At 44.3% G+C, this 26,204-nt stretch overlaps 1 protein-coding gene across 13 annotated transcripts in view; it reads left to right on the forward strand.

Annotated features, from left to right (window-relative positions):
• The window catches only part of RAPGEF2 (Rap guanine nucleotide exchange factor 2), a 1,671,940-nt gene that overhangs the window by 1,478,244 nt on the left and 167,492 nt on the right, over positions 1–26,204 (forward strand). For all 13 annotated transcript variants that reach the window (XM_069631345.1, XM_069631346.1, XM_069631352.1 and 10 more), the window contains one exon: positions 18,785–18,942. In XM_069631345.1, coding sequence (XP_069487446.1) covers positions 18,785–18,942 — 158 coding nt within the window. The remainder of the gene's footprint in view (positions 1–18,784; positions 18,943–26,204) is intronic.

Below are 26,204 nucleotides of genomic sequence, written 5' to 3' on the forward strand. Positions count from 1 at the left end.
GGTCGCTAAAGGTGCCATCTCAAAGTGGATTATTAACTGTATCCAGCTGTGTTACTCACTTTCTGAAAAAACTCTGCCTTTCACGCCTAGGGCCCACTCTACAAGAGGCATTGGGGCCACTCTGGCTTTCATTGCAAATGTACCCCTTGACACCATTTGCAAAGCAGCTACTTGGAGCTCTATTCACACTTTAACTCAGCACTTCTGCATTGACACTCATTCCAAGACACATACACAAGTGGGACAAGCGGTTCTAAGACATTTATTTGCTCATGACCCTTCTCACATCCCACCTCCTTCTTCAGGTACTACTCGCTAATCTATGCACAGCATGTGATCTAAGCAGATTCCACAAGCCTCAGAAGGGATACATTACTCACCGTAATCGTATTTCTGATGCTTGTATCTGCTTAGATTCACATGCGACCCACCCTTCCTCCCCTCTGAGAGAAGGCGCATGGATGCTTGTAGTCTTACCTTTCTATCTATCTGCTTGGATTATCTGTACTCGCGCTACTCCTCATGCTACCGCATGTCAGAGAAAATACAATCTGAGGGTCCTAGACACGTGAGGGATCATGGGTGCAGTGGACGTCACACTAGGGATAGTATTACTGGCACGCCCTGTGTCGACGCCCTTTTTCGAGTTTCGAAAAACAAACTGTAATACTCTGCAGCTTCCACTAGATGTCGGCCTATGCTCAGCATTTGAATCTAAGCAGATACAAGCATCAGAAATACGATTACGGTGAGCAATGCATTATATATATATATTTTACATGGCCTGCAAGGTCTGGTGAGGTTTGGTCAAGCGGGGGCAAAGTTATATGGGGTTCCCAAAATTTCTTTTTTTCCCATAGACATTTCTCATGCCTACAGCTCAAACCGCTGGACGGGTTTCCACCAACTTTGCAGCAGGAGTGGCGGCTTGTTCCCGAAAGCGTGCTTTTGTTATTTTGGTGTAAATCCGTCCAGTTGTTTTATTTTTAAAACAACCAAAACGTAAGGCAAAAAAAAGAGTGATATCTGTATCCGCCCCACGGACTCACTTTCCTGTTCGGTCCGCGAACTGACCTCTGATTGGCAGTTCTGTGTGTGGACTGGCCTCTGATTGGCCAGAAAATTTGCTGACTTTGGCGTTGTCCACAGACATCGGGACGCGCTCGCTGATTGGCTGGTGGGAAAACTTGAAATGTGTCGGTTTTCCTGAAACGCCCGCCATCTTGGATTCGCTGCCTTTTTTGGGGTCCACAGACAGCGCAGTGAAAACTTTTTTAAAAAAGCAGCATTTCACTTGTCAAACTCCACAATATCTGGGGATGTGGGGGGATGAGGATTGGATTGGATATGGCCATAAGAAGCCAATAAATGGGTTGTTTCACCCCCCAAAAGTCTGCGAACACTCCAGATGTCCTGGAGCAGTCCTGTGGTGTTTGCGGACACTTCAGATGTCCTTGGACATCTGTACCTATTTCTGTCTTACAGGGTGGGGGAAAGGCAGTTTGTGGATGGCTTATAACTTTTGCGCCATTCAGTGAAACTGCATGTAATTTTGCAATGTCATTCTAGGACTAATCCTGAATGGTTTTGCAAAGTTGTGTGGGATTCTGTCGATGGGGGAAAATTAGAGGGGGGGTCCCAAAATATTGTAAAGGCATATAAGTGTGGTGTCATTTGACAAATCAGCACAACATTTGGCAAAACGATTTTGGATGTAGATAGAACTGGTTTTCTAAAGTTTGGTGAGATTTTCTCAAGAGGGGGCAAAATTAGAGGGAGGGTCTCAACATTTTCAGATGGCTTATAACTTTGTTTCTATTTGACTAATGTGGACAAAAGTTTTGAGAAAGATTATAGACCCAACCTTCAATGTTTGTGTAAAGACTGAATGGATTTTGTCAAGTGGGAGCTAAGTTATATGATTATTGTATGTACAAACATTTTGACACTTTTTAAAAAATAAAACGTGGGCGGATTTTGAGCAAACTCGTGAGGAGCATTGGCAAGGTCATTAAAGCATGGTTATGCAAATGTGCCCGTGTTTTATTTTTTTGACAAGTGTAATAATGTAGGTACAAAAAATAGTCATATACCTTTGGTGACTGACTGTGGCCGTGGGCAGTAGCCAGATTGTCTGGGTCATGGCATAAGGTCATGACGCGGACAATCTGGCTATTGGCAATGACCGGGCGTCCTGCTATATGAAGAAAAATCTGTTTTAGCACCCTGGGTTCTTGCTTTGGGAACCAGGGATGCTAATTACCTTTATCCCCCATTTCAGGGGCTGCAATGGACGTTAATGGTCCGTAGCCCTCCTTATTTATTTATTTATTTATTTGTTCATTTATTTATTTGTTTATTTATAACACACCAATGCCCGCGGACATTAGGCTGTGTGGTTACAGTATTTGGTAAAGAAGATGAGGTGGAGAAAGACGGCTTACTACTTGCTGAGAAAGGAACAACCTATCTGAGAGCATTGCGGTCATTGGATTTGGTGTGGTGGTGCATGGAGGTGGTCTCATAGGAGTACTGTCTAGGTAGTCTGTGACTGAGTACATTTCACTTTGGTAGCTTTAGCCTTTGGTACACTCCCAACAGTAGCAAAGAACTGGCACACCCATGATTCGATCTTGGGGCTAGAAGTAGGCACTTCCTCTACCTCATCTTCTTGGTCCTCTTCATTGTCTTTGAAAGTACTGGGCTTTTTTTGTTGTGAAGGTCCTCCAGCTGTTGGTGGTGGTGGCGGCTCTTGGGGAGGAGGGATGGCAATAACTGATGCAATTTTTACATAAATAGCAGTTTTGATAAAATTCTTACAAGTATGTACTGTGTACTAGATTAGTAATGGATATTGAGTATGAAAAGGTGTAGGAGGTGTGTAAGGGAAATTTTGAAGTTGAAAGTTCCTAGATCAGTAGAAAATGCAGTTCCAAACTGTCCCTGAAGGATGGATCTTATTGTGAAGTGCGGACGGGTTCTCGGACATATCATGCCGCTCGCCAGCGTATGGTCATGTTGCACAATGAAGTCCGATGATCGTAGACGTCTACGGACGCAAAACTAGTTGAAATCGTTGCAAAAAGTGTATAGACGTGTTACAAATTGTTCTAGAAGGTTGGAAATGGCAGAGTTTTAAGGTGACACTTTGTAAATTGGACACAAATATTGTTATATTTGGTAAGTATGATATTAGTAAGTTGTAGGAAAATAGCATGTGAAATTCATTGAAAAAACGTTAAAGGGGCATTATGGTTAAGTTGCACTGATAAAAACCTATGAAATTCAATGAAAGAACTTTATCAAGGGGACGTTCTGGTTAAGTTGGACTAATAAAAACCTATGAAATTCAATGAAAAAACTTTGTTAAAGGGACATTATGGTTAAGTTACACTAATAAAAACCTTTGAAATTCAGTAAAAAAACATTGTTCAAAGGACGTTATGATTACAAGTAAAATCGAAAACCCCCTGAAATTCGCCAGTTATGATAAGCTAAGCAACCATAACTCACGCCACCACCGTGCACTGCTAAGACTAACACCCAGGACATCAAAGATGACATCACAAATATCATTAATGACATCACATGTGCATTTACTTTTCATACAAGGGGTTGTGAATGTAATGTTGGCAAAAAAGTATCGGGGATTATCGGGAGATGTGTAATAAACTACATACTTCATTACGCAATGTAGTGTTCTAAAGAACATTTAATTGCATTGTTTTTTCTAGTATAGGAAACTACTCGTACAGAAATTTAGGTTTTGGATGCAGCATACACCACAGAGGTGCTATATTTGTAATTTTCAAAAGTTATATAAAAAACGGTGCATGCTTCTGTATCAGACTTTTCTTTACTGTGAAACATGTACTAAGTAGCTAATAATGCATCACTTACTACATATTTCTCCTAATACACACAAAACATAACTAGAATACAAAGCATACAAATATGGGTCTTATATATGGAGAATAAAGTAAGCAAACAAGAGGCAGTATCATTAGCAACTGTGTATAATTTACGTGATTGTATTCACGCACAAAAATTATTGCTGTTTTTCAGGCCTGCTTCTTCCCCTATACATGTACATAATAAAATTTCGATTTTATTCTAAGGAAAGTAGTGTAAGAACATGTGAGAATACCAATATCTATAAATGTAATCCCTTTTGAAAGTTAAGTTTCTGACTGTCAGTAAATAAAACCACCTAGCCTAGATATGGCAGTGAACAAAAAAGGGGCTAGACATGTGATGTCATCAGTGATGTCATTAATGATATTTGTGATGTCATCTTTAATGTCCTGGGTGTTAGTCTTAGCAGTGCACGGTGGTGGCGCGAGTTATGGTTGCTTAGCTTACCATAACTGGCGAATTGCAGGGGTATTTCGATGTTACTTGTAACTATAAAGTCCTTTTAATGTTTTTTTTACTGAATTTCATAGGATTTTATTAGTGAAACTTAACCATAACGACCCTTTAACAAAGTTCTTTCATTGAAAATATATATATATAAATATATTTCTGAGGCTTGTGGAATCTGCTTAGATCACATGCTGTGCATAGGCCGACATCTAGTGGAAGCTGCGGAGTATTACAGTTTGTTTTTCGAAACTCGAAAATGGGCGGCGACACAGGCGTGCCAGTAATACTATCCCTAGTGTGACGTCCACTGTACCCAAGATCCCTCACGCGTCTAGGATCCTCAGATTGTTTTTTTCCGCCATACTGGTCGGAAGCATCTTGCGGAGTCCCCTGGCCTTAGCCTTACTTTTGCTAATTATTGAAGTTTAAAATTATTTATTGACATCCTTCCCCACCCCAACGTCGACCCTCGACGACGGCTGGAGAAGACATCGACCGTTGGCTGCTGCACGACGGATCTGGGCCTCGGAAGGCCGCTGGCCTCAGCCCGGGCCTAGTAGGCCGCTGGCCTCGGCCCTGCAAGTAGGGAGAGTGGGGGGTGGTACATACTCTTCACTCTTGGTATATAGGTACACCTTATATATTTCCAACACTTACCAGCCCGCTGCCTCAAGGTGCGTATGGAGGGTACCCCTTTCCAATTCTGCCCCAAGTGCAACTGCAAATACCCTTGGGTCGACAGGCACGCCACGTGCAATCTCTGCTTGCCGAGGGACCACCCCGAAGCGAACTGCAGAGCGTGTAGTAGGTTTAAGCCTAAGACACTTAAGGACCGTTCGACAAAGCGTTGGGCCCACCACGCCAGGCAGGCGGCCATGGCAGCGGAGGGCGCCTTCAGCGATGGCAGCGACGCCGTACTTTCGGACGGCGAGGGCATTACGGCGTCAAAAGACTGCCGAGCGCAGGTCCCCGACCTCGGAAGGTTGTCCGGCAGGGCGGCTATGGGGAAGACCCCCGGCGACGCAAGCGCTACACACCCTACACACACTAAGCACACTAAGTCCAACCGAACCTCGACGACGTCGACTTCTCGGAAAGAGGCACAGATAGAACGGTCCGACTCGGTGTCCTCTGGGCGCTCTCGATCGAGATCGCCTCATGACGCAAGGCAATCATCCACTCTTGCCAAGAGTGCCTCGCTCCCTAGATTAACGGAAGTTCGATCGTCGGAAGACGAAGACGACTTCCACCCCCAGGCCGCGCTCCAGGAGACCGAGGCCGCAGTTAACACCAGCGAGGCCCCACGCTCGAAACACACAGATACCTCTCCCGACCCTCGACGCAAGGCGTCGAAAGTCTCTGGGGCCTCCAAGGGGCAGGGAAAACATTTTTCCACGCACGGGGAGGGGGGGAAACAGCGGAAAGCACAGCCTTCCACTCCTGTAAGACCATCCTTCCACCCTAAGCAGACAGACGAACACAAATCTACTGGGACATCAACATCCAGCAAGGGTACCCTTGATAAGTCCTCTAAGTTGCCTACTAAAGTCATACCCTGTTCCAAAGAATGGTCCAGTGAAGACATAGACAGGGTCATCCCCCTAAGTAAAAAGGCCCGGTTCGAAAGACCTGAACCCTTCGAGGTGCAGCCTTACTCTACTCCATACTCTACTCCACACCCCAGTTACCAAGGACAGCCTTTCCCTGAAGGGGACCAGGAGTTTAACATTATGGAGGAACAAACCGGGACTGAATACTATGCGGATGATGAGGACCTGGAGGAGGTAGAAGATGAGCAGGAAATTTACAGAGTAGATTCCCCGGTAGAGAGCGAAGCCCCAGTTACCGACTCGCCAGTTGATAACCAGCCCTCCTTAATGAAGTTCTCGCTCGCGCAGCAGAACATTTTCACATCGGCACCCACGGTGTACAGGAGGAAAAGGACTTCGCAGAAGAGTTGGTGGGAGAGAGGAGGCCGGTCGCTCAAACCATCCCTATCCTTAAATCCATCCAACGTAGAATAGATCCATCCCTGGTGAATCCTAACCTCACCAGAGCCGTCAACCCCAGAGTCGAAAAACTTTTTCGGGCAGCCCAGTCTGACCCTCTTTATATAAGAGGACATCTTAAACCAGACTCCCTAGTGGTTACCAACACTCGGAAGAGGGCTGGGACACCCTTATCGTCGTCAGAAGCTCCTCCCGACAAGGAGGCAGGTCAAACATTCAGAGGACTATCGACCTCCTCCACGAATTAGGCTTCTCTATCAACGAGAAGAAGTCAAGTCTGGTGCCAAGCACCTCAAAACAGTTCCTAGGAGCAATCCTCGATACTCAGAAAGGGTTGACCTTCCCTTCGGAAGAGAGAATTCGGAATATACTACTGCAAATTCCACATTATCAGTCAGGTCAACAAATAACGGTACGCAAAGCAATGCGGTTACTGGGCATGATGGCGTCATGCATTTACCTGGTCCCCCACGCGCGTCTGCGCATGCGTCCCATGCAGGAATGGTTGGCGAAACAGTGGTCTCAGGCAAGTGGTCAGTGGGACGATCTAGTGGTCGTTTCGCCAACACTCGTACAGAGCTTACACTGGTGGACAAGAGAGAATCTCGCAAGGGGAAAACCCTTTTACGATCCCGAAGTACAGGCAGTGGTGACTACAGATGCATGCCTGACTGGTTGGGGAGCTCACCATCTCCACCACACAGCTCAGGGGCTCTGGTCTCACTCAGTAGCCAAGAACCACATCAACCTGCTAGAGCTTCTGGCAGTATTCCGAGCGCTTCGGGCGTTCGAGCCCCATCTGCTAAACTTGTCGGTGCAGATCCGGACGGACAGCACGACAGCCATGTTCTATCTGAACAAACAAGGAGGGACTCGTTCGCCAAATATGTCCAAGCTTGCCCAGAAAATCTGGATATGGGCACTCAGACGGAACATCTTCCTGTCATCACAACATGTTACAGGGGAGCTCAATTCCCTAGCGGATGCCCTAAGCAGAGACTCCCTCCCAGAAGAACACGAATGGGTCCTTCACAGAGATATCGTAGAAGATCTCTTCTCTCAGTGGGGTTTCCCCACTATAGACCTATTCGCCACAAGCGAAAACAAACAATGCCCAGGATTTGCATCCAGGTTCCCCCAGCCAGACTCCCAAGGGAACGCCCTGTGGATGAACTGGTCAGGGATGTTTGCGTACGCTTTTCCACCAACTCCTCTCATCAGGAAGGTGGTGTACAAGATGAACAAGGAATCGATGACGCTCATCCTAGTTGCTCCCATGTGGGCGAGACAACCATGGTTTCCACACCTACGCAGGATGGCGGTGTGCGAGCCCATCAAACTCCCAGCCTGGTACAACCTACTGTCCCAGCAACAAGGTCAAACTGTGCACCAGGAACCCAACTCAATGAACCTGGCAGCATGGCTCCTGAGGTTATAGAGTTTGGGCATCTCAATTTACCACAGAGGTGTATGGACATCCTAAAAGAATCTAGGAAACCAAACACAAGGCACTGTTACTTTGACAAGTGGAAGAGATTTGTTATTTGGTGCCAGAATAAACAAATCAACCCAGTTGATTGCACTCCTTCCAACGTTGTAACATACATGCTCCACCTGCTGGACGCAGGTTTGGTTTTTAACTCTCTGAAGGTACACCTGGCAGCCCTCTCGGCTTACACCACATCCCATAACAAAGTATCGTGGTGGAAAGTACCAGTAGTTAAAGCCTTCATGGAAGGAGTAAAGAGACTTCACCCTCCTATTTCGAACCCACCGCCAGGATGGGACCTCAATGTGGTGCTAGCTAAGCTCATGGGCCCCCCTTTCGAACCCATGCATAAAAGTAGTCTCAAACACCTGACTTATAAAACGGCCTTCTTAGTAGCCATTACCTCTATAAGAAGGGTCAGTGAAATTCAGGCTCTGTCAGTGCAGGATCCTTTCTTTACTATCCACAAAGACAAACTGGTTTTACGCACACACCCTAGGTTCTCACCTAAATTTATATCTAAGTTCCATGTAAACCAGTCCATCGAGCTTCCGGCTTTCTTCCAGAACCCGCAAAGCTCAGCTGAGGTGAAACTACACACCCTTGATGTGCGTAGGGCGGTCCTCTACTATGTAAATAAAACCAGACCGCTAAGGAAAACAGATCAACTGTTTGTCTCCGTAGCTACAGGCAGAGAGGGGGATCGCGTCTCTAAAGGCGCGATCTCGAAGTGGATTATCAACTGTATACAGCTGTGTTACTCTCTTTCTGAAAAAACTCTGCCTTTTACGCCAAGGGCCCATTCTACTAGAGGCATTGGGGCCACTCTGGCTTTCATTGCAAATGTTCCCCTCGACACCATTTGCAAAGCAGCTACTTGGAGCTCTATTCACACTTTTACTCAGCATTACTGCATTGACACTCATTCCAAGACAGATACACAAGTGGGACAAGCGGTTCTAAGACACCTGTTTGCTCATGACCCTTCTCACATCCCACCTCCTTCTTCTGGTACTGCTCGCTAATCTATGCACAGCATGTGATCTAAGCAGATTCCACAAGCCTCAGAAGGGATACATTACTCACCGTAATCGTATTTCTGATGCTTGTATCTGCTTAGATTCACATGCGACCCACCCTTCCTCCCCTCCGAGAGAAGGCGCATGATTGCTTATAGTCTTACCTTTCTGTCTATCTGCTTGGATTATCTGTACTCACGCTACTCCTCATGCTTCCTCATGTCAGAAAAAATACAATCTGAGGATCCTAGACGCGTGAGGGATCTTGGGTACAGTGGACGTCACACTAGGGATAGTATTACTGGCACGCCTGTGTCGACGCCCATTTTCGAGTTTCGAAAAACAAACTGTAATACTCCGCAGCTTCCACTAGATGTCGGCCTATGCACAGCATGTGAATCTAAGCAGATACAAGCATCAGAAATACGATTACGGTGAGTAATGTATCCCATATATATTTACAAACATAGTGTATCTTGCTGACCCGTGGTGACTCAGCAGTCATAAGGTATGTTCAAAGAGGCAGTTAGAAGTGGTTTAGAAGCAGTTGAGGGCAACGAGAGGGAAAACATGTAGGAATGTCTGATAACATAAGAATGTCTGATTACACATTTCCTTCTTAGCAAGTTTTTTGCCAGACCACCGTATAGCAGATGTTCCATGCTGCCCTTGCACCTACTTTCCATATGTCTGAAACAGTCACACAGAGCAAAAGGTATTCAATGTAAAGCGTAGCGAGGGAAAACCCAGAGGTTCCGTTGACAGGTCCCTGCATTGCAAGTCTGTATTTTGCAACCATATCTCCCTGCTCTTATTTTAGAGTTCTTCTTTACCCCCACCCTCTTTGCAACTTTACCAAGCTCATGGTTTTGGCAACAGCCTCCCCTCATCAGAAACGTATGCACATTCACAGTAATCCTTACCTAATCAAAGTGTTGAAACACATAATGCTCACTAATATCAAGTGACTCTATAGTTACTATCCTTATTTGTCTTATTAGTGATATTCAAGAAAAATATAATGACTCCCACACAGATCTTGCAGTGCATTAGAATGCTATGGGCCCCACAACAAGGCAAGGCTTTCACCCAGCAGAAAATCTCAGAAAGGCAGATCACCGGCTTAAGCATGTTGCTGGCATTTTCAGGTGAATACGTTCCAGAGCGTTCTTACTGTGCACTGTGAAAAACCAGAGGGTGTTTTACATCCAAGTCCCCTGGCATCCCTTAATCAAGTGGCCAGGGAAGGGCCATCGATTTTGGATCCTGACCCTGGGGGTGTACAAGTGAGGAAGATTCCACCTGGTTAGGGGTTCCTCAGGGAGTTTGGAAGAGACACCTGTGAGAAACCCGAAGGTGTCTCACCCGCTAGTCCCCGGGATCTGTCATCCAGGCGGCCAGATATGGCCATCGCTATTGGATCACGTTCCTGGGGGTTGGCCAGTGTGGGAGGATCACCTGGATGAGGGGTCTTCGGGGAATGGAAGTGGGACACCAAAGGTTTGAGACATGGCCCTTTCCTTAGAAACTCACCCCTCCCTTTCCCGACGCAAACACTTTCGAGGGGATTGTGTCCTCTGACGTATTCCACATCCATGACAGGTAATGTCCGCAGTTGTGCCGCAGCAAAGCAACACCAACAAGTTCAGCAAAGCTGGTGAGTCGGGAGAAACTGATAGCAGACCGGACCTTGTTATGCTCAAGGTTGCAAGCAGCAATTTTGTATGAACAATGAACGTGTCTGCGATTGAACTATATGAAACCCAGTTGGGTACCAGATAGTCGTCTGGCACCACGTGGGTGCCCACTCGAAGGTCTCTGTTTGGTACCCCCAGATTGTGTAAATATTGAATGGTGAAATCAAAGTGATTCTGCAGCGGGTTGAGTTAATCCTGTGCACATTCGAAAGACTTCAATTGCCTACGAACTGAAATCAGTCTGAGCCCAGAAGAGGGGCTCTGATTGGTTAAAAGGGGATCTGAGCCCCTAGCAGCGGGATCCGGGGTGAACAGTAAAACCCACTCGTAAAGATATTATGGCAAATGTGAACCCAAAGAGGGATGCCTACGAACTGAAATTGGTCTGAGCCCGGAAGAGGGGGACTCATTGGTTAAAAGAGGGTCGGAGCCCAGAAAGATGGGACCCAGGCTCAACAGTAAAACTCACTGTGAAGATATTGTTGTGGCAAATGTGAACTTGACTGAGGGATGCCTGCAAATTAAAGTAGGTCTGAAGCCGGCTAAGGGAGGCTAATTGTGAAAGAAGGATCTGAGCCCGGCTGAGGGCGATCCCAAGCGAAGAGCAAGTCGCCCGACTTGAATTTTGGAAAGGAACTTTTCTTTGTTGTTTTTGGTGCATCAGGCCTTCTAAAGCGAGAGACTTTGAATAAAAGAACTTGAGCACAGAAGGCCCTGATGTTGGTAAAAGGAACTGGGACCTCTTGCCGGAGAAGCCCATGAGTGTGCTGTGCTTGACTGGCCAGCCTTGTCCTGTGCTAAAAACGTGCAGAAGGGAGGCCTAAACATCCTGTCTTATCATTTTGTGAACACTTCTTTCTTTTTGTGAACATTATCCCATACTATTTTGTAGCATAGTGGTAAGGATTGGAAATATTTTTTTTTTTTTAGTATAGGCCCTTTTCATTTGACTAGACTCCACTAGGATTGTATTATTATTTTTTGATGGTCGTAGCATGCTCCCTTCTTAGATTTAGGTATAGATAGGTGTTTTTCACACCCCCGATGAAGTTCAATAAACACCCTTGAACTGTGATCACTTGTGTCTGTCTTACTTTGATACCATGCCTTCCTTACACACCCAATGGCAAGACATGGTATCCCTCTTTTACAGCTACCCCAGAAATCATTGTCCTACCTTTTTTATGGGAAACTACCTCTCTAAGAATTACCCCCCACTTCACCTTCCCAAAACCACTGAGACAAGGAAGAGAAGGAATAATAGGATGAGGATTACCTCCTATGTTGTGTCAGAGCCATGTTGCACTAATGAGGTCGGGCAGAGTCGGGCATGTAATCTCAATCACACACACCTGAGACTTGTTAATGGTTGGCAGAGTGATAAAAGGTGGCAGGCACAAGCACATGGGGAGCGTGACCGGGAGCCAATAGAAGCAGTTCCAACGAAGTCGAAGGAGTGAGGTGCTGTCAAGCACGAAGGCCCGCGGACTGTGCGAGAAAAGATGCGAGAGTCCCGTGTTTGCAGACAGCTGTGAGGGACTTGAACGGAATGGCGTGCGCACTAGAGAAGCATGCCTTGCAGGTGCTCCAGGACTGCCGGCTCCCTTCCAGAGTACGAAGCAACGTTGAGGAGGAAGCACAAGGCTCTGGGCGACGGCCTTGGAAGCAAGCAGGAAGGAGTCACTGAAGAAAGCCCCCCAAGAACACGACAGTTGAGTGATCTGAAGGCTGGCTCATGTTAGAAGAAAGCTGGGAAGCAGCGTTAATGAAAGGTTGTGATAGAACTACAGGATGCTTAATGAAACAGAACTATTCTGAGTAGACGAGAAAGGATTAAGAGAGGGGTTTGCAAGGAAAGATGGGCCCTTTGAAAGACTCTATAATTCTGCATAAAAGTGACGTTCTGTGCAAAAAGGAATGCAAGATATAGGAAGCAATTGAGAACCGCCCTTAAGCAAAGCAAATACAGGAAAAGTATCCACAACATAGGAAGCTGAGTTTTTGTGGAAGATTGAAAGTATACAGTTGAAAATCATCGTGAAAGGGCCAAGCGGCCAAAGTAAGAAAACATGATGAGAGCATTAACCTTTTGAAATTGGGAGAACTGTTCTAATGGGATGTGGTCATGGTCATGCAAAGGTCTGAGTCAAATCCTTGCTGTTTTGAAAGTCTTCGATAGTAATAGACCAAGGAACAAGAAGTTGAAACAAGAGAGTTAAGGCTTGGGGCAAAGTAACCCCAAGCTGAAAGGAAAAGGCAGGCTCGTGCCCAGTAGAGGGAAGACTATAAAGACCCTTTGGTGAACGGAAAGTGCATATTGAATTATTGTGAAATGAAGGTGAACATTGCGCTGTGGTGAAAGAAAAGGGAACATTGAAACAGGTTTGAGTCCGGCTGAGGAAGGCCTGTGTAGGACGGTGGTCCTATGGTTGTTTCAGAACTGAACTGTACATGGCAAACGTGACCAAGAAAGCTTAAAGAAGCTGTTGAACTGTGCAGGTGTCTCAGTAAGCCAGAGTGTGCTGACCTTGTTCAAACTGTGCCTGTCACCTATCCATTTGAACTCTCTAAAGCCCTGTGCTAGTAAAAGTGGGCAAGGTAACTGTTATACAAGCCATTCTGACACTTCTTTTTGATAACTCTTTATTTCCCCTGTACACATTTGTTGTTAGAGAAAGAGGGCTAGGTTAGGTTTCTTTAGTATAGACCTTTTAGAACACGACTTAGACTAACGAGAACTGTTTTCTTTTGTTTCATGGTTGAGACTACTCCCATGTTAGAGTTGGGATTAGCTTGGAATTACTCCAACCCTGTTGATTTTCTATGTAAAGGTTTTTGAAACTTGCATCTATTGTTGTGCATGTCTGCTGTTGATACCATGCCCTCTTTACAGTACTGGCAGTGCCCAAATCCAGGTTATAAATGTGAAATACTCTACTCCACCAAGCTGCCACCTGCAGTCAAGAATTCAGTCCCCTGTTAATGGAAATCTCAGCATAGAAACAGGCCAAAAAGGACATTCTGTAGTGGATTATGGCATAGACCATTGTTGTACCAATAGAATTGGGAGATACACAATGGGACACCTACAGATCCAAGACATATGGGTCCCACTTGACCATGGCAAATAGATTGTCTTTGAATTTAGCATGATAGTCTTGGCACTCAATGCGTTCCTATTATTGATTCAAAGGTTGAAAGTTCTAACCTTGATGGACGTCACAATGGTCTACCTCAACAAGCCGTTCATAACAGGTTTTACTCTGCTACACAAACTCAGTTAAGTTCTTTGTGGGTGGATGATGAAGAACAGCGTGTACCCTGTTGACACTATTTTGGCAAGCTTGGTGACTGTTTGATCAGACTTGCTGAGTAGGCTCAGTCATACCCTAACACTTACTGACAAGGTTTGGCCCCTGATGTCTGTGCAGGTATATCAGCCATCCAGATAGTTCCCTGAATATTGTCCTATTTATCATTCTAATCCAGCTAAGTCTGGTATTAAACTGGACTCTTTCAGTACCAATCTTTTACTGATCAGTTGGGTCAATGAATATGTCTTTATCAAATCCATTTGTGAAGAGCTTGCTTTGTTACAGCCTCCACACCCTTCCTGGTAACTGAATGTGGTGGTGTCCACTCAAGTTCACAAAACACTTGAAAGCGATATAGGATAAGTCTCAATGAAGATGGCTTTTCTGTTGCAAGCCACATCTGGCCATAGGGTAAGTTAAAGGCAAACTGTGTTGTGAATCCTTTTAATGGTGTTTTCACAAAGGCAACGGTGTGCTCCCCACTCACTCATTTTCTTTGTCCCAAAGTCATCCAAGCCATGTCCCTTAAATCAGGAAGCCAATTTTCTAGTGACGTCCCCTGCCATTACAACCCTTCTTATCGTGTTGTCCTATGGTAGCCCATGTGGCTTCTACGGTTTTTGCTCCTTTATTTTGGACCAAGGGTGATAATCTCACCCTACATTGCTTCTGGGAGTAGGCTGATGGCAGCTGTAATTTAGTTATTGCTTCACCAGGGCTGCAGCCTATTTTACTGCATTAAGTAGCCCAATGTACCTTTGTGGTAGCCATTGGAGTACTAAATCCTACTGTCTGCTATTTTGTTTGGGGTCATTCCCTTGTGGGATACCATAAGGCAGGTCTAGAATAACCATTGTGCAAACATGAGATCATTCTGAGCGTATCCTAGATCCTCTATGGTGATTTGGACTGGTACAGACTGTCCCATTGCCCTAGACAAGCCAAACACAAATTGTTTGGATGGACCATAGTATTTAGCATTTTTCAGAGCCTCCCTGAAAGGCTTCCCGCCAAAACCCTTGTGTGTCTGCCTTTTGTGAATGATGGGCTGGCCTAGAACAGTCTGTGAGTGAATGGGTAATCTCGAAGCAAATCTGGTCATTCCTAAAGTCTGCTGGATTTTTTATTTACCTACATTGCTGGTGGATTTTTCAACAAAGCTGTGCTGCTGAATTTTGAAGACCAGGTTTGCCCATACTAGCTGCAGCATTTGTCCTTCCTGTTACTTCTGGTTGTGCTGGCCTCCCCAATGTCCTAATTGGGTGAGCTGGAAGTGTCTTGCTGGGACTGTTTCTGGAGCATTTGTCTGCATATCCTCTAGCATCTTCGGCTAGAAAGCCCCCATCATCCAAAAGGGTGGTGGGACTGTTGAGGAGATTTATAATTGTTAGGCTCCATCCTCTCTCCTAGCGAGGCCTCCAGCACTTTTTGATGGACTTCTGGACCTTTTTCTTTCTATCCTGATCAGGGGAGCCTTTTTCGCCTCATTCATTCTTATTTACTCTGATTTTTGGAACTCTGTTTTATCTTTACTATGGAGACCGCTTTCCTCCATATCTCTTTAAAGGCATCTGTGTTTACATTTTACAGCACCTTATGTGCAGTGTTGCTGGGAACCCTTTGGGTTCTCCTTTGAGATTCCTTCCTTATCCTTACTGACTACAGTTCTTAAGGATAGAGGGATAGTTTGAATCCTTCTTAAAACTTTATACTATGAGAGATTACCACACACCACCTTATCTGGAATGCTAAGGGGATACCTAGTATCCCCCCTTCTCTCTGCTTCTGTAACTTTTTAGTCACATGGACAATCCTATAGTCATGACTGGTTGCAGTAGACGTATTCTACCAACTATTGTGCTGTTTTCTACTGCAGACTATATTCACAGTATCGGTTATGCACAATAGGGTCACCTATGTTCCAACATGGTGGCTCCTTTCTTTTTTCACCATTTCTATCATGGTTGTTCTTTGTTATCCCTTATTCTACCATTCTGGGAGAGGGAGGTCTGTGTGTGTTTTTTGCCTTCGGCGGGAACCCTTCAGTGTCCCCGCCTAGGCTACAGTGTGTCTGGGCAGGCAGGAAGTGGGGCAGGAGTTGTTTACTTCCCGGTCCTTCATTTGCATGGATGGAACCGGTGCCCACTGGAGGTCTGGTTGTCCTGATTGGACAGCCACCCACCCCTTTCTGTAAACTGCTGAGAGAGATTGCAGAGGAGCGTGTGCTTAAACTGAATAAGAAGTAAGGTTCCTGAGGTGAAAGGCAAGCCAATTGAAGTGCATCGTCGTGGAAAAGTCAAATCCGTCCAAGTCTTTGCTGTTCTCCAGGTGAACCTCCAGGGACACAATCCGACTCATACAAGTCCCCTCATCGGAGTACTGGATTCAAAGAAGATTTACCGGGCGAATGGTGCCCTTTGTTGGTGCTGCAGAAAAGGCACTTAAAACCGCGGACTTATCTGAGAAGCTGAAGAAATCCATGCCAGAGGTCCTCCTTCGAGACTGCTGCTGAGAGATCCCATCCATTGTCCTGCCTTTTGTCACCAGACCAAGGAATCTGTAGGTTTGGGTCCATCGCTGCCACACCAATGAGAATGCAGCCACGAAAATGCCTTCTAACATAAGGTACTGTGGGTAGAAAATGTGTTGCTTGCCTTAATCTGAGAAGTCACTCCAGGGCATTGGAGTGCACATAGAGGTGCCCAGGGTGTCCCCTCTTACCTCTGACCCAAGCTGCTGCTTGTGTCCCTTTTGTGAGTCCTTCAATAGTGCTTCTGACGTTGTGTTAATCTTCCAGCATCTTTAACCTACAGACTAGAAAGTATCCACAGGAACTTTTGTCGTTCTGCTGCTTCACAAGACTTTGTGACCTTCTGAACTGTTTTTTAGTTAGGGTTGCGAATTGGACTTTAAAAGCCTTGCTGTGCGAAGAAACTGCCACTAGAACCTTAAGATCTGCTAGTATTTGAGTAACCAACTGATTTCCTTCCTAAAATACTTATCTCATGTGCTTTTGCTAACTAAATATAATTACTGTATTTCTTCTGACATATGCGAGTGCGCGGTAGTACCAATAATACGGTAGAACTGTTATTCTTGTCAAGTTCTGTAACAATTGTAACCGCAGGCAACTACAAACTAAGCAGTGTCCTTTAAAAAGTATCCAAAAGTATTTGTGTTTCTGTGCAAAGTGTTAAAAAGCATATCTTGTGTAAATATAAATATAATACATCTATATTTTAATATACATTTATGGGTTTCTTTGAATTGCATTTCTAACTAGGTGCAGTGTACTTACTTACAGCTCAAATCTTCCTCTTGTGATAAGCCTGACTGATCTGCCACTCCACCAATGTTCCATGAGCAGTACAGACTGATCCTAAGAGTTGGGGATTTAATAAACATTGGGATAGTTTTATTAAGTCTTACCTCAAAGGGGAGTTTTGGAAAAACTCCCCTAACATGCATCGTGGGCATTAATGCAATTTCTTTGAAGAGCCTTGTCAGTGAGAATGAGAAGAATGCAATGGTAGCAACGGTGGTATTAATAACCCCAAATGTATTGATGCGCTTGTAGTGCACAGAATGTTTTATTGAAGCATTCTAAATTGAAGTACAGTAGCTTAAATATGGATTTCATTGTATATAGAATTTGCACTTTGAAAATATTCTTATTTTGATGATGATATTCTTACATCATCTTCAATTGAACAAGGCCTTCCGAATAAAACTTTTACTAATGGACACTACTGGGTACTGTTGTATATAATTTCAGGGAGTGTAATGACTTTATGGGTGTGGTATCATGAAAGTAATTTAATAATAACTTTTGATCACTTGCCTGAGCATTATTGGCTAAATATTAACCAATAATTTTCTACTGTTGCCTACCACTCGTGCTGCATGTTGTGCATGGTGCACGTGTGTTATTATTGGTGCACGTGTGTTATTATTTCTGCTATCTACCCAAGGTGCAGGGAATTACTGCAATTATCCATGTGTTGGCATTTTGGGTGCTGAACCTGACTTAGTAAATGTGTTTTACTATTGTCTAGGCTCCCATTATATCCACCTGATGTTTTGGGGGCCTACCAGCATGCAGTGGGCCAACATTCTTCTAAGCGGTGGGTAGGGTTTGCCATGGCCCTTTACTATTTGTATACATGCATTGTGTTACTATATGCAAAGTTTAACACAAGAGTATTTTACAGACATTCTGGGTGTGATGTTATAATAATGTGCATTGTAGTGTATTCTCTGGGGTAGCTATTTGGCTAACTGTACTTCTTTGCCAGTTGAGCTCATACTCCTCTGTCATCTGTACCACTTTAGAGTTTGGTCTATCTTTTGGTTGTCAACCATAGATGGTTTTATGGTTACATGTGATTTCATTGAATGAAAAAGCAACAAATTAAATTTTAATGAATATAAAATGTAAACCAAAATAACGAATTTTCTTTTTGTTGTTTTTGGCTGAGTTCCTGCCAACCCCCCCCCCCCCCCTTTTTTTAGTAATACTTTCCCCTGACCCCCAAAACCACTATTCCCACTCCCAACACCATTTTTTTGTGTTTCCAAAATTACTAATTTTTTCGTTAAAATTGAATTAGTTGTTTTGTATTCTATATAATCACTGTATACCGGCTTTACAGCCCTCTTCAGAGGACTGTGAAAGAATCAACACAAGCTATGCACGTGTGTTGAAAAAAACTACACATTAAATGAATTGTATCTCAATGATTGTATTGTACTGGCTATGTGATAGCACTTTTTTCCAGAGATCAATGAGGTGTACAGAAAGGTGACATTTTAGAATCATTTTTGTAAAGGTTGTTGTGTATGTGTATTGATATATGCAATGAGTAGCTCAATGTGCTCCTTTGTTTCACAGTGACATTGGAATTGGCCAGTCCCAAGATGACAGCATAGTTGGATTAAGGCAGACAAAGCACATCCCTCCGGCATTACCTGTCAGTGGGACATTGTCCTCCAGTAATCCCGACCTGCTGCAATCTCACCACCGCATCCTCGACTTCAACACTACTCCAGGTGAGCCGCCTTGTCTTGCATTCACTTTAGTATGTAGATCATATCTGTAGCTGGAGAGAGATCCTTATCCAACTTTTGCTTTTGCATGTAAAGCAGAATTTAATAATTCTGAATGTTAAGGCATCCAGTATCAAACTCGACGTACAAGAATGTATTAGTTTGATTAGCTAGCTATAGTTTATGATGGTTTCAGTTCGTTGTCAGGTTTAATTCATGTGTGCGAGAGAGATGTTTTCCGAGTATTGTGATTCTGTTTAGATGCACATGCTATGCATATTCCGCTATCTAGAATTGGCCTGGGGTATTACACATTAGTAACTTCAAAGTAAAAGTAGCAATTGACAGGGGCGTTCCTGTCATTCTTTCCCTACCTATTTGTGTACCCATAATGCTCCTTAGTGCCTAGCCTAGGCCCTTGTTGTTTTTTGCCACCATTGGTATGGTCATGAGTGTTCATGCAGAAAGCAATTCGATTTAGACTACTTCATTTGATACCATTGAAGATATGAACCGGTAGCCCCAGCAAAGCATTGCCGAGTCAATGACCCAGAGCTGCGCTTTGACAATGATCCATGGCATAATAAGGACATGTTGTATTAGAGAATGTTTAGTACCACATTATGTTGTTGCACTGTTTGGAGCCCCGAGCTTTGGCAGCCTCATACTGCTCAGAGCTATTTACAGCTCTTCAAAGTTTTTATTGAACCCCAGGCCTGTGCTCATCAGAACCCAGGGATAACAGCAGTTACAGACCCTGTGGGCGTAGATCCATAGGAATATGGCTAGATGTTGTAACTGACACTGTTTCACAAAACAAAGTCACTTCTGCACTGTCATGGTTGCTATACAGCACCACATATCCAGGGAGCTGGTTGCTAACTGGTGGTTGCATCATGTGAAAAATGGCGAGGCTAATGTCAGTCTAGCTTATTTCTTGTATTCTCTGGGCACTCTACCAGAGAGGATTGAAAATTCTCCAACGGGGACTTCTCTGCGGTTAGCATTCTAAGTTGCAATAAAAGTGACTCTCTTCAATTGAGAAGTGCAAAGACCTCAAAGTGAACTACAGTACCTACAAATTGTTCTTCCCACATAGAACTCATGGACCTCTACGTCCCCAGCTGAGAAGCAGCACAGTTACTGTTCCATGGACTGGCTCAACCATTCACTTTGACTGTCCGTCTGTGAGTGGACCAAAGCACACAATTAACACCCGAACAGATTGGTGAAATAAGAGCCTTCGCCTGGGATGACAACCAAAGGCAGTACTGATGCTAATGCATTAAGTGTACCAGTCTGGATGTGGCCGGTACAAGATTTAGAGCAATTAAGTGTTCCAGTTTGGTTGAGTCAACCACCATCCTGATAGCTTTGCATTCTGCATTTCACCACAGAATAAAGAGTATTTGTGTGCTAGTGATTGTTTAATGTGGGTATTGGCAACAAAATTCCTTTGGGCTTGCCATGACTGTAAATGTGCCAGACAAAATATATTTGTTCCAATGCAAGATTCCTTTTCTGTCCTGAGTGCCACATGAGCTGGGATTCATGAAATAAATTAGCTCACTTTGAGGCAGCCTGTTTCTAGTGTTGGAACAGAGGTGTCCCCGGTTGAGGGTGAGACCATCTGCAATCTCCCCTTTTGGTTCGCCAGTCACCCAAGTCCACACCGTGGAGCACAGGGTGTGGTGTGTCCTTACTAATATTGAATAACTGAACATTTTTGGGTGACATGATGTGAACTCTGGCCGCATGGGCACTGGCCGCATGGGCACTGGCCGAGGGTCTTCTGGTCTAGAGCATTGAGTCGGTATTTGATTGACCAGGATCTCTAGGGAATCGTGAAGTCAAATTCTGCAATCAATTTTGCCTGTGCAATTGTCTGGCTGTCGGGATGCAAGCAGGCTGCAGGAACTGGAGGTTACAATGATCAGAATAAGCCCATAGACTGTCCCAAGCCCCCAGCAGATAATGCCTCCAATCTGTGAATATCTGCTTAATTGTGCGAACCACTTGGTTCTCAATGGTGTAATCCCTTCATATTGTTTAATGTGAGAAAGGAAGCTGCAGCGCGTTGCCCTCTAGCCTGTTTGATGCAAAATAGCTCTAACGCCCACCTCTAATGCATCCCTATCTATGTTGCACTGATGGTCTTTCCTTGGTTGTTGTGTTTTTTTATCCATAGTAGTGAATACATCACTGCTAAAATGTATGCTTTTGGTTTATTCACTGCGCTTGAAGGACAGTCCAATTTTGTGTGTCTTTTTGCAGGAGTCATACAAACCAATGCCAGAGCCTGTGAGCCGACTGAAGTCACCTATAATGGTACTTACTCAATTGGGACTAAAGGTTATTCTGCCAATGGCATAAAACCATTAGGAAAACATGTGATGTTACCTTTCTCTGATTTAGTGCATGGTGGGATATTTCATGTAAATTGACATTTGAACAGGGGAATCCAGGCTGCTGCTGTTTCCACACTTTGCAGATAACCAGAAATCTGTGGAATTTTGCAGGAGTTATTTATTTCATATATCAATCATCAGAAAAGGGATATTTTGCCAATGCAGAAGAGTAACCTCTGCTCAGACCACCAACAGGAGATGGGGGAGACACTCGGGGACCCCTCTACAAGCTAACTCGCTTCATGGAGATGCCTCTCTCAGACATCGAACCCGCTCACCACTCTTGGCTAGGTAAGATACAACAACCTCTTCCTTAATCAGTGGTTTCATTCAGCAAGGAACCTTTAAGATAACACTCACCCGACTCCTTAAGGCTACTTTCACATTCCTCCAGTATTCTAACCCTGTCCAGGTATAGTATGCATCCAGAGGAAGAACGCTTCATGTGTTCTAGATACCCAAGCAGCGTAGCCATCTCTCTAACCCAGCTCATTGCGAATTGCAGATTGCAACAAGGCTCTAACTCAGATGATTTAATAATACAGCCTAGGACTCTAGATTCCCAGTACAGGATCCCTCACCCATACATGATCATTGTATTATACTTCCACCCTATCATCACTCGATGTAAGCAATGAGCGCAGACCTTACTTTTAATTGGGTGTTGAAATATAGTCCTTTGAAATCATAGCTATGTTTTTGCCAAGAGTAGTTTGGAATTACGATAATCGTTTAACTCAACAAGCTATTGACCCCATTATCTATTGTTTATAGCTACTCATAGGCTATTCCTAGGAGCTCTTCAGGTCCTAATTCTTCAAGAATCTATCTGTTTCAATGCTTAGCCAGTGTACCAATCCTGGGCACCTGCCTGGTATGTGAATCATGTATTAACCTTTTCCTCTCCCTACATAGGAGATCTACGCACTTGCCATCCTACACCTCTGGAACACACTTCACCTCTGCCATAAGAATGTAGCTACCGTTAATGCCAAAACCTCTCTGTGTAGTTGCACACATAACCTCTATCCAGCTCTCTCATATGCCATCTACCCCACTTTTTACCATCCATCCACATGCCAGCTCAACATGGGTGGGCAGCAGGGACTTGGACAATCCTCGCATCCTAAATATTGGCCAATATGCACACACGCATTCTAGCAGCTCCTTGAATATTTCCCATACCTGGACTCCGGTCCTCTGAGGGTGTTCAACCTACAGCATGTTGGGACCATACTAATGGTCAAAGGCGCTTTACAAATGCCTTACTACTACACCTCTGAGTATTGACACAGGGCTTAAGTTATGGGTTCCCCTTGCCCATTTCTCCCACACAACCTCTAAACCTCATGCTTTTGCTGCTGGCTCTCTTCATTTTTCCTGCTGGTCATGTCTAGATTTTTTATCCACTTCTGTATATTCCAAATAATGAAATGCACTTTCGTAGGGTCATGCTCAGGACCCCGTTAATGCCCCGCAAAGGCAGACCTAACCCCAACGCTGACCTCATGGCCATAACCTCTGCACCTGTAACACCTACACCCGGACCAATGGTGTCAGAAGTTGGTCTCAGTGATTCTTACTTTCCCGAGGCTAGGTACCTTTAAAATCAGAATGAGGGGATGCAGTACACTTAACACATTTGGTGGCCCCCTGCCTCATAGCGATTGTATGGATGTGAACTCTAACCAAAAACATACCTTATCTGACCAATGGCAGTGGAGTCCTGGTCTGGAATTCATTCTTGGCATCCCCTCCATGTCCTGGGCTTGGAAGTGTGAATCTTTTTGTTAATGGTGTTGGACCTTTTCTGCATTACCTACATGTTGGCTCAAGACAAGGTTTGTTCCTGAAGACTGATGAACTTCCTGAATGCTTATCATGGTACCTCCCTGTGAACTTGACACTTGTTCACTACGGATTGGACTAATCGACTAGTAAGCCTTGTGATAAGACTGTGAATTAGAAGGTGTGTGTTTTGCCATCAACTAACACTTTTTCTCCCTTTACTTTACTGTGAATTTATGGTCAGTGGTTCTAAAGTATAACTAGAACAACATATTTCAAAAACAGTTCAGTGTTTTAAAACCCCAGGTTTGGAATTGCCTGCAGTGTGCATTATGTAAATACCTGGGGGGCTTTTTAGCATGTGTAGTAATCTTGTTATGCAAGTACTTTTTAAAATAAATAGTATGTTTATTTCATTGGAGTAGTACTTGACAATCTTTGTTTGGTGTTAGTTTTAACTCTTCACCAAACACCTAACTTCCCAAGTCTAAGCAATTCTGCTCAGCCTGTGCTAACCTGATAGTTTGGTAAGGCTTAGGTGGGAAAGCCCTTGCTAATTCCACTAGATTGGCCTTCCAAGTCCCCACACCAGTGATGGTTTTGAAAATCCCTCCCAACATCCTTGTCGGTAACAAACAAAAAGGTTGAAGCAGCCTTCCACTAGCAATGACCTGATACTCGAAAAGCCCACACTGAAGCCTAGAGAGTATAGTCCACTCTTCTACATCCATCTCCTATATGCAGCAGATGACACAGAAGAGTGTAAATCCGGGTTGGCGGCATGACAGACCTACTCTGCCAAGACCGAGATCAGGGAGAGAGGGTTCTGATTTTTAATAGTGATAAAGTTCAAGGCCCATTCAAGGTCCTTTCAATGCATGATCTTTTGTCCCTTGCACACAAAGAAGAGGGGAGGCATGGAGTGACTTTGAAAGGTGAATAAAGCAGTGAGCAAGGATCTGTTGGTGAAAGGTGAATAAAGCAGTGAGCAAGGATCTGTTGGATTTATTCCTTCAGCTATCTGATTGCAGTTCCGGGCAGAACCTACATCCTTGCATAAGGAATTGCTTCCACATCAAAAAAGGTTAATTATGGCTGTAATGAAGCCTACAAGTATGAAGCTCTTTCGAAAATGTCAATATAGGAAGTATACTTTGACAGATATTCTATGTCTGTCGTTCGAGTAGAGAAGGTATGATGCACCTGGATGTCCACTTACAAGTGCTATGAACTGGCCAGGTGGTCATTGCTTCTGTATGTGACCGAAGATGGCGGTTACGGCACCGAGCTGAAGAGAAATATGCTGTTGTTTGCTGATGGTCAGTGTGGGGTTATGCAAGGTCAACATGGACATTTTTGTTTGGGGGGAGGAGAGTATTTGTAGTGGTGGTAGGAGAGTAGTAGTAGTGGTGGGAGGAGTGTAGTAGTGGGAGGAGGAGGAGGAGTAGTAGTGAAGTGAACTGGGAGAAGTGATAACATCACAAGGTGGAGTTGAAAATTAGGAGATGTGAAACATCGTAGGGACAGAAGAGTGATGGGTGGAGTAAGGTGCAGGGTGACACCGTAAGAGTAGAAGGGAAAGGTAAGGGTGGGCATAAATGAGCCTGAATCAAACTAAGTAACATGTACTTCCCAAATCCCTTAGAATAATAACAACTGGCTATAGTAGGGACAGCTAGGAAGTCCATGAGGGAGATTTTACAGCTCACACTTAAAGAGCGACGTCTAGCCGAAGGTAACCATTAGACAGCAGAGGTTACCACATGTTAGGACTGGATTTCTTTACTCTTCACTGGTGGACAGATGTATAGGAGACCAACCTAGTTTAGTGACAGGGACAACTCCGAGAGCTGTAGCCAAACCAGTTCAAGGTAGCTAGGCGAGTGGTGAAGGCTAAGTCTAAGGAAGGGTGTGCCTGGTAAGGGGCACTAAATGAGTACGCACAGTGAAAAGTTAAGTAGCACTTTGACAAACAGTTATAAAAATACTCATTCATTTATGGCTATATATATATGTGTGTATATAAAGTCCAAATGTGTCTGTGGGTTTGGCAGGATTTGTGGGTTTGTGGCTTGGTGAAGCATTGATTCTTATACAATTCCACACCGTTTCACCAATTTGCACCAGATTTTGCATAGTTACCTGTAAATACCCTCCGGATAATACTGGCTACATGACATTTGTACATTCCACAGCTTTCTCCGGATTTCAGCAAAAGTTAAAATTTGTTTGTGGGTTTGTGGCATGCCAACGAAGCTGTAAACCATCTTCACCAGAAAGGGAAACCAAAAATCTATCAGAGGCGAATGGACCAGTGAGGCGCAGGTGAACGCAGGTGGCATTCCAGAAGTTTCCAAATGTTTGCAGCACCAAGTGAAATTCATTTTCCAGGGGATTTTTGCAAGATGGTGCCTGCAGACAAAGCCGTGAACCATGTTCACCGGAGAGTGACTTTTTATTTTTCTCAACTGGTCCGAACACGAACAAAATTTGAGTGCCCTATGGTACCTCGAAAACCATGTTTGAAGGCCTTACGATGCACGGTTTCCGAGATATTTGCACCACAACAAACTGCACCACGCCAGGGTGAGACAGAACAGCAACCTACAGGATCATTCATTTTCAAGAAGTGATGAGTGTTACCTTATCTGTCCACAGAACCTTTACGGAGAACCGGTACTTCTGCTACTAACACTATAAAAAATGACTACTAGCATGTTATATCACACAAACTAAAAAAAATGACACACATATACAATCATATACAATGTTGGGCAAAATATATAACAAACACCCTCCAAAGGAAGGTAAATATTAGTATGTAGTACTACAGGTCCACAAAGATACCACCCGAACTTTAGAAATCATCCCTAAGATGTATGGTGCCTTGTGCCCAAACTTTCACCAAAGTTACACACAGTTTTGTGAGACGGGTAAAAGTTAGTAAGGGGCTTCTGGGGGCCAATGAAGAGTTTCAAGGGGTAGAGTGTTAGGGAGATTATCATTTTTATTCTTCATCCCCTTTTTTAGTGAGACCCCCACCACTTTTCTCTGGACTTCTGGACCATT

Source organism: Ambystoma mexicanum, chromosome 6q (genome assembly GCF_040938575.1).
Source record: "Ambystoma mexicanum isolate Mex_15411 chromosome 6q, UKY_AmexF1_1, whole genome shotgun sequence".
Taxonomy (NCBI): domain Eukaryota; kingdom Metazoa; phylum Chordata; class Amphibia; order Caudata; family Ambystomatidae; genus Ambystoma; species Ambystoma mexicanum.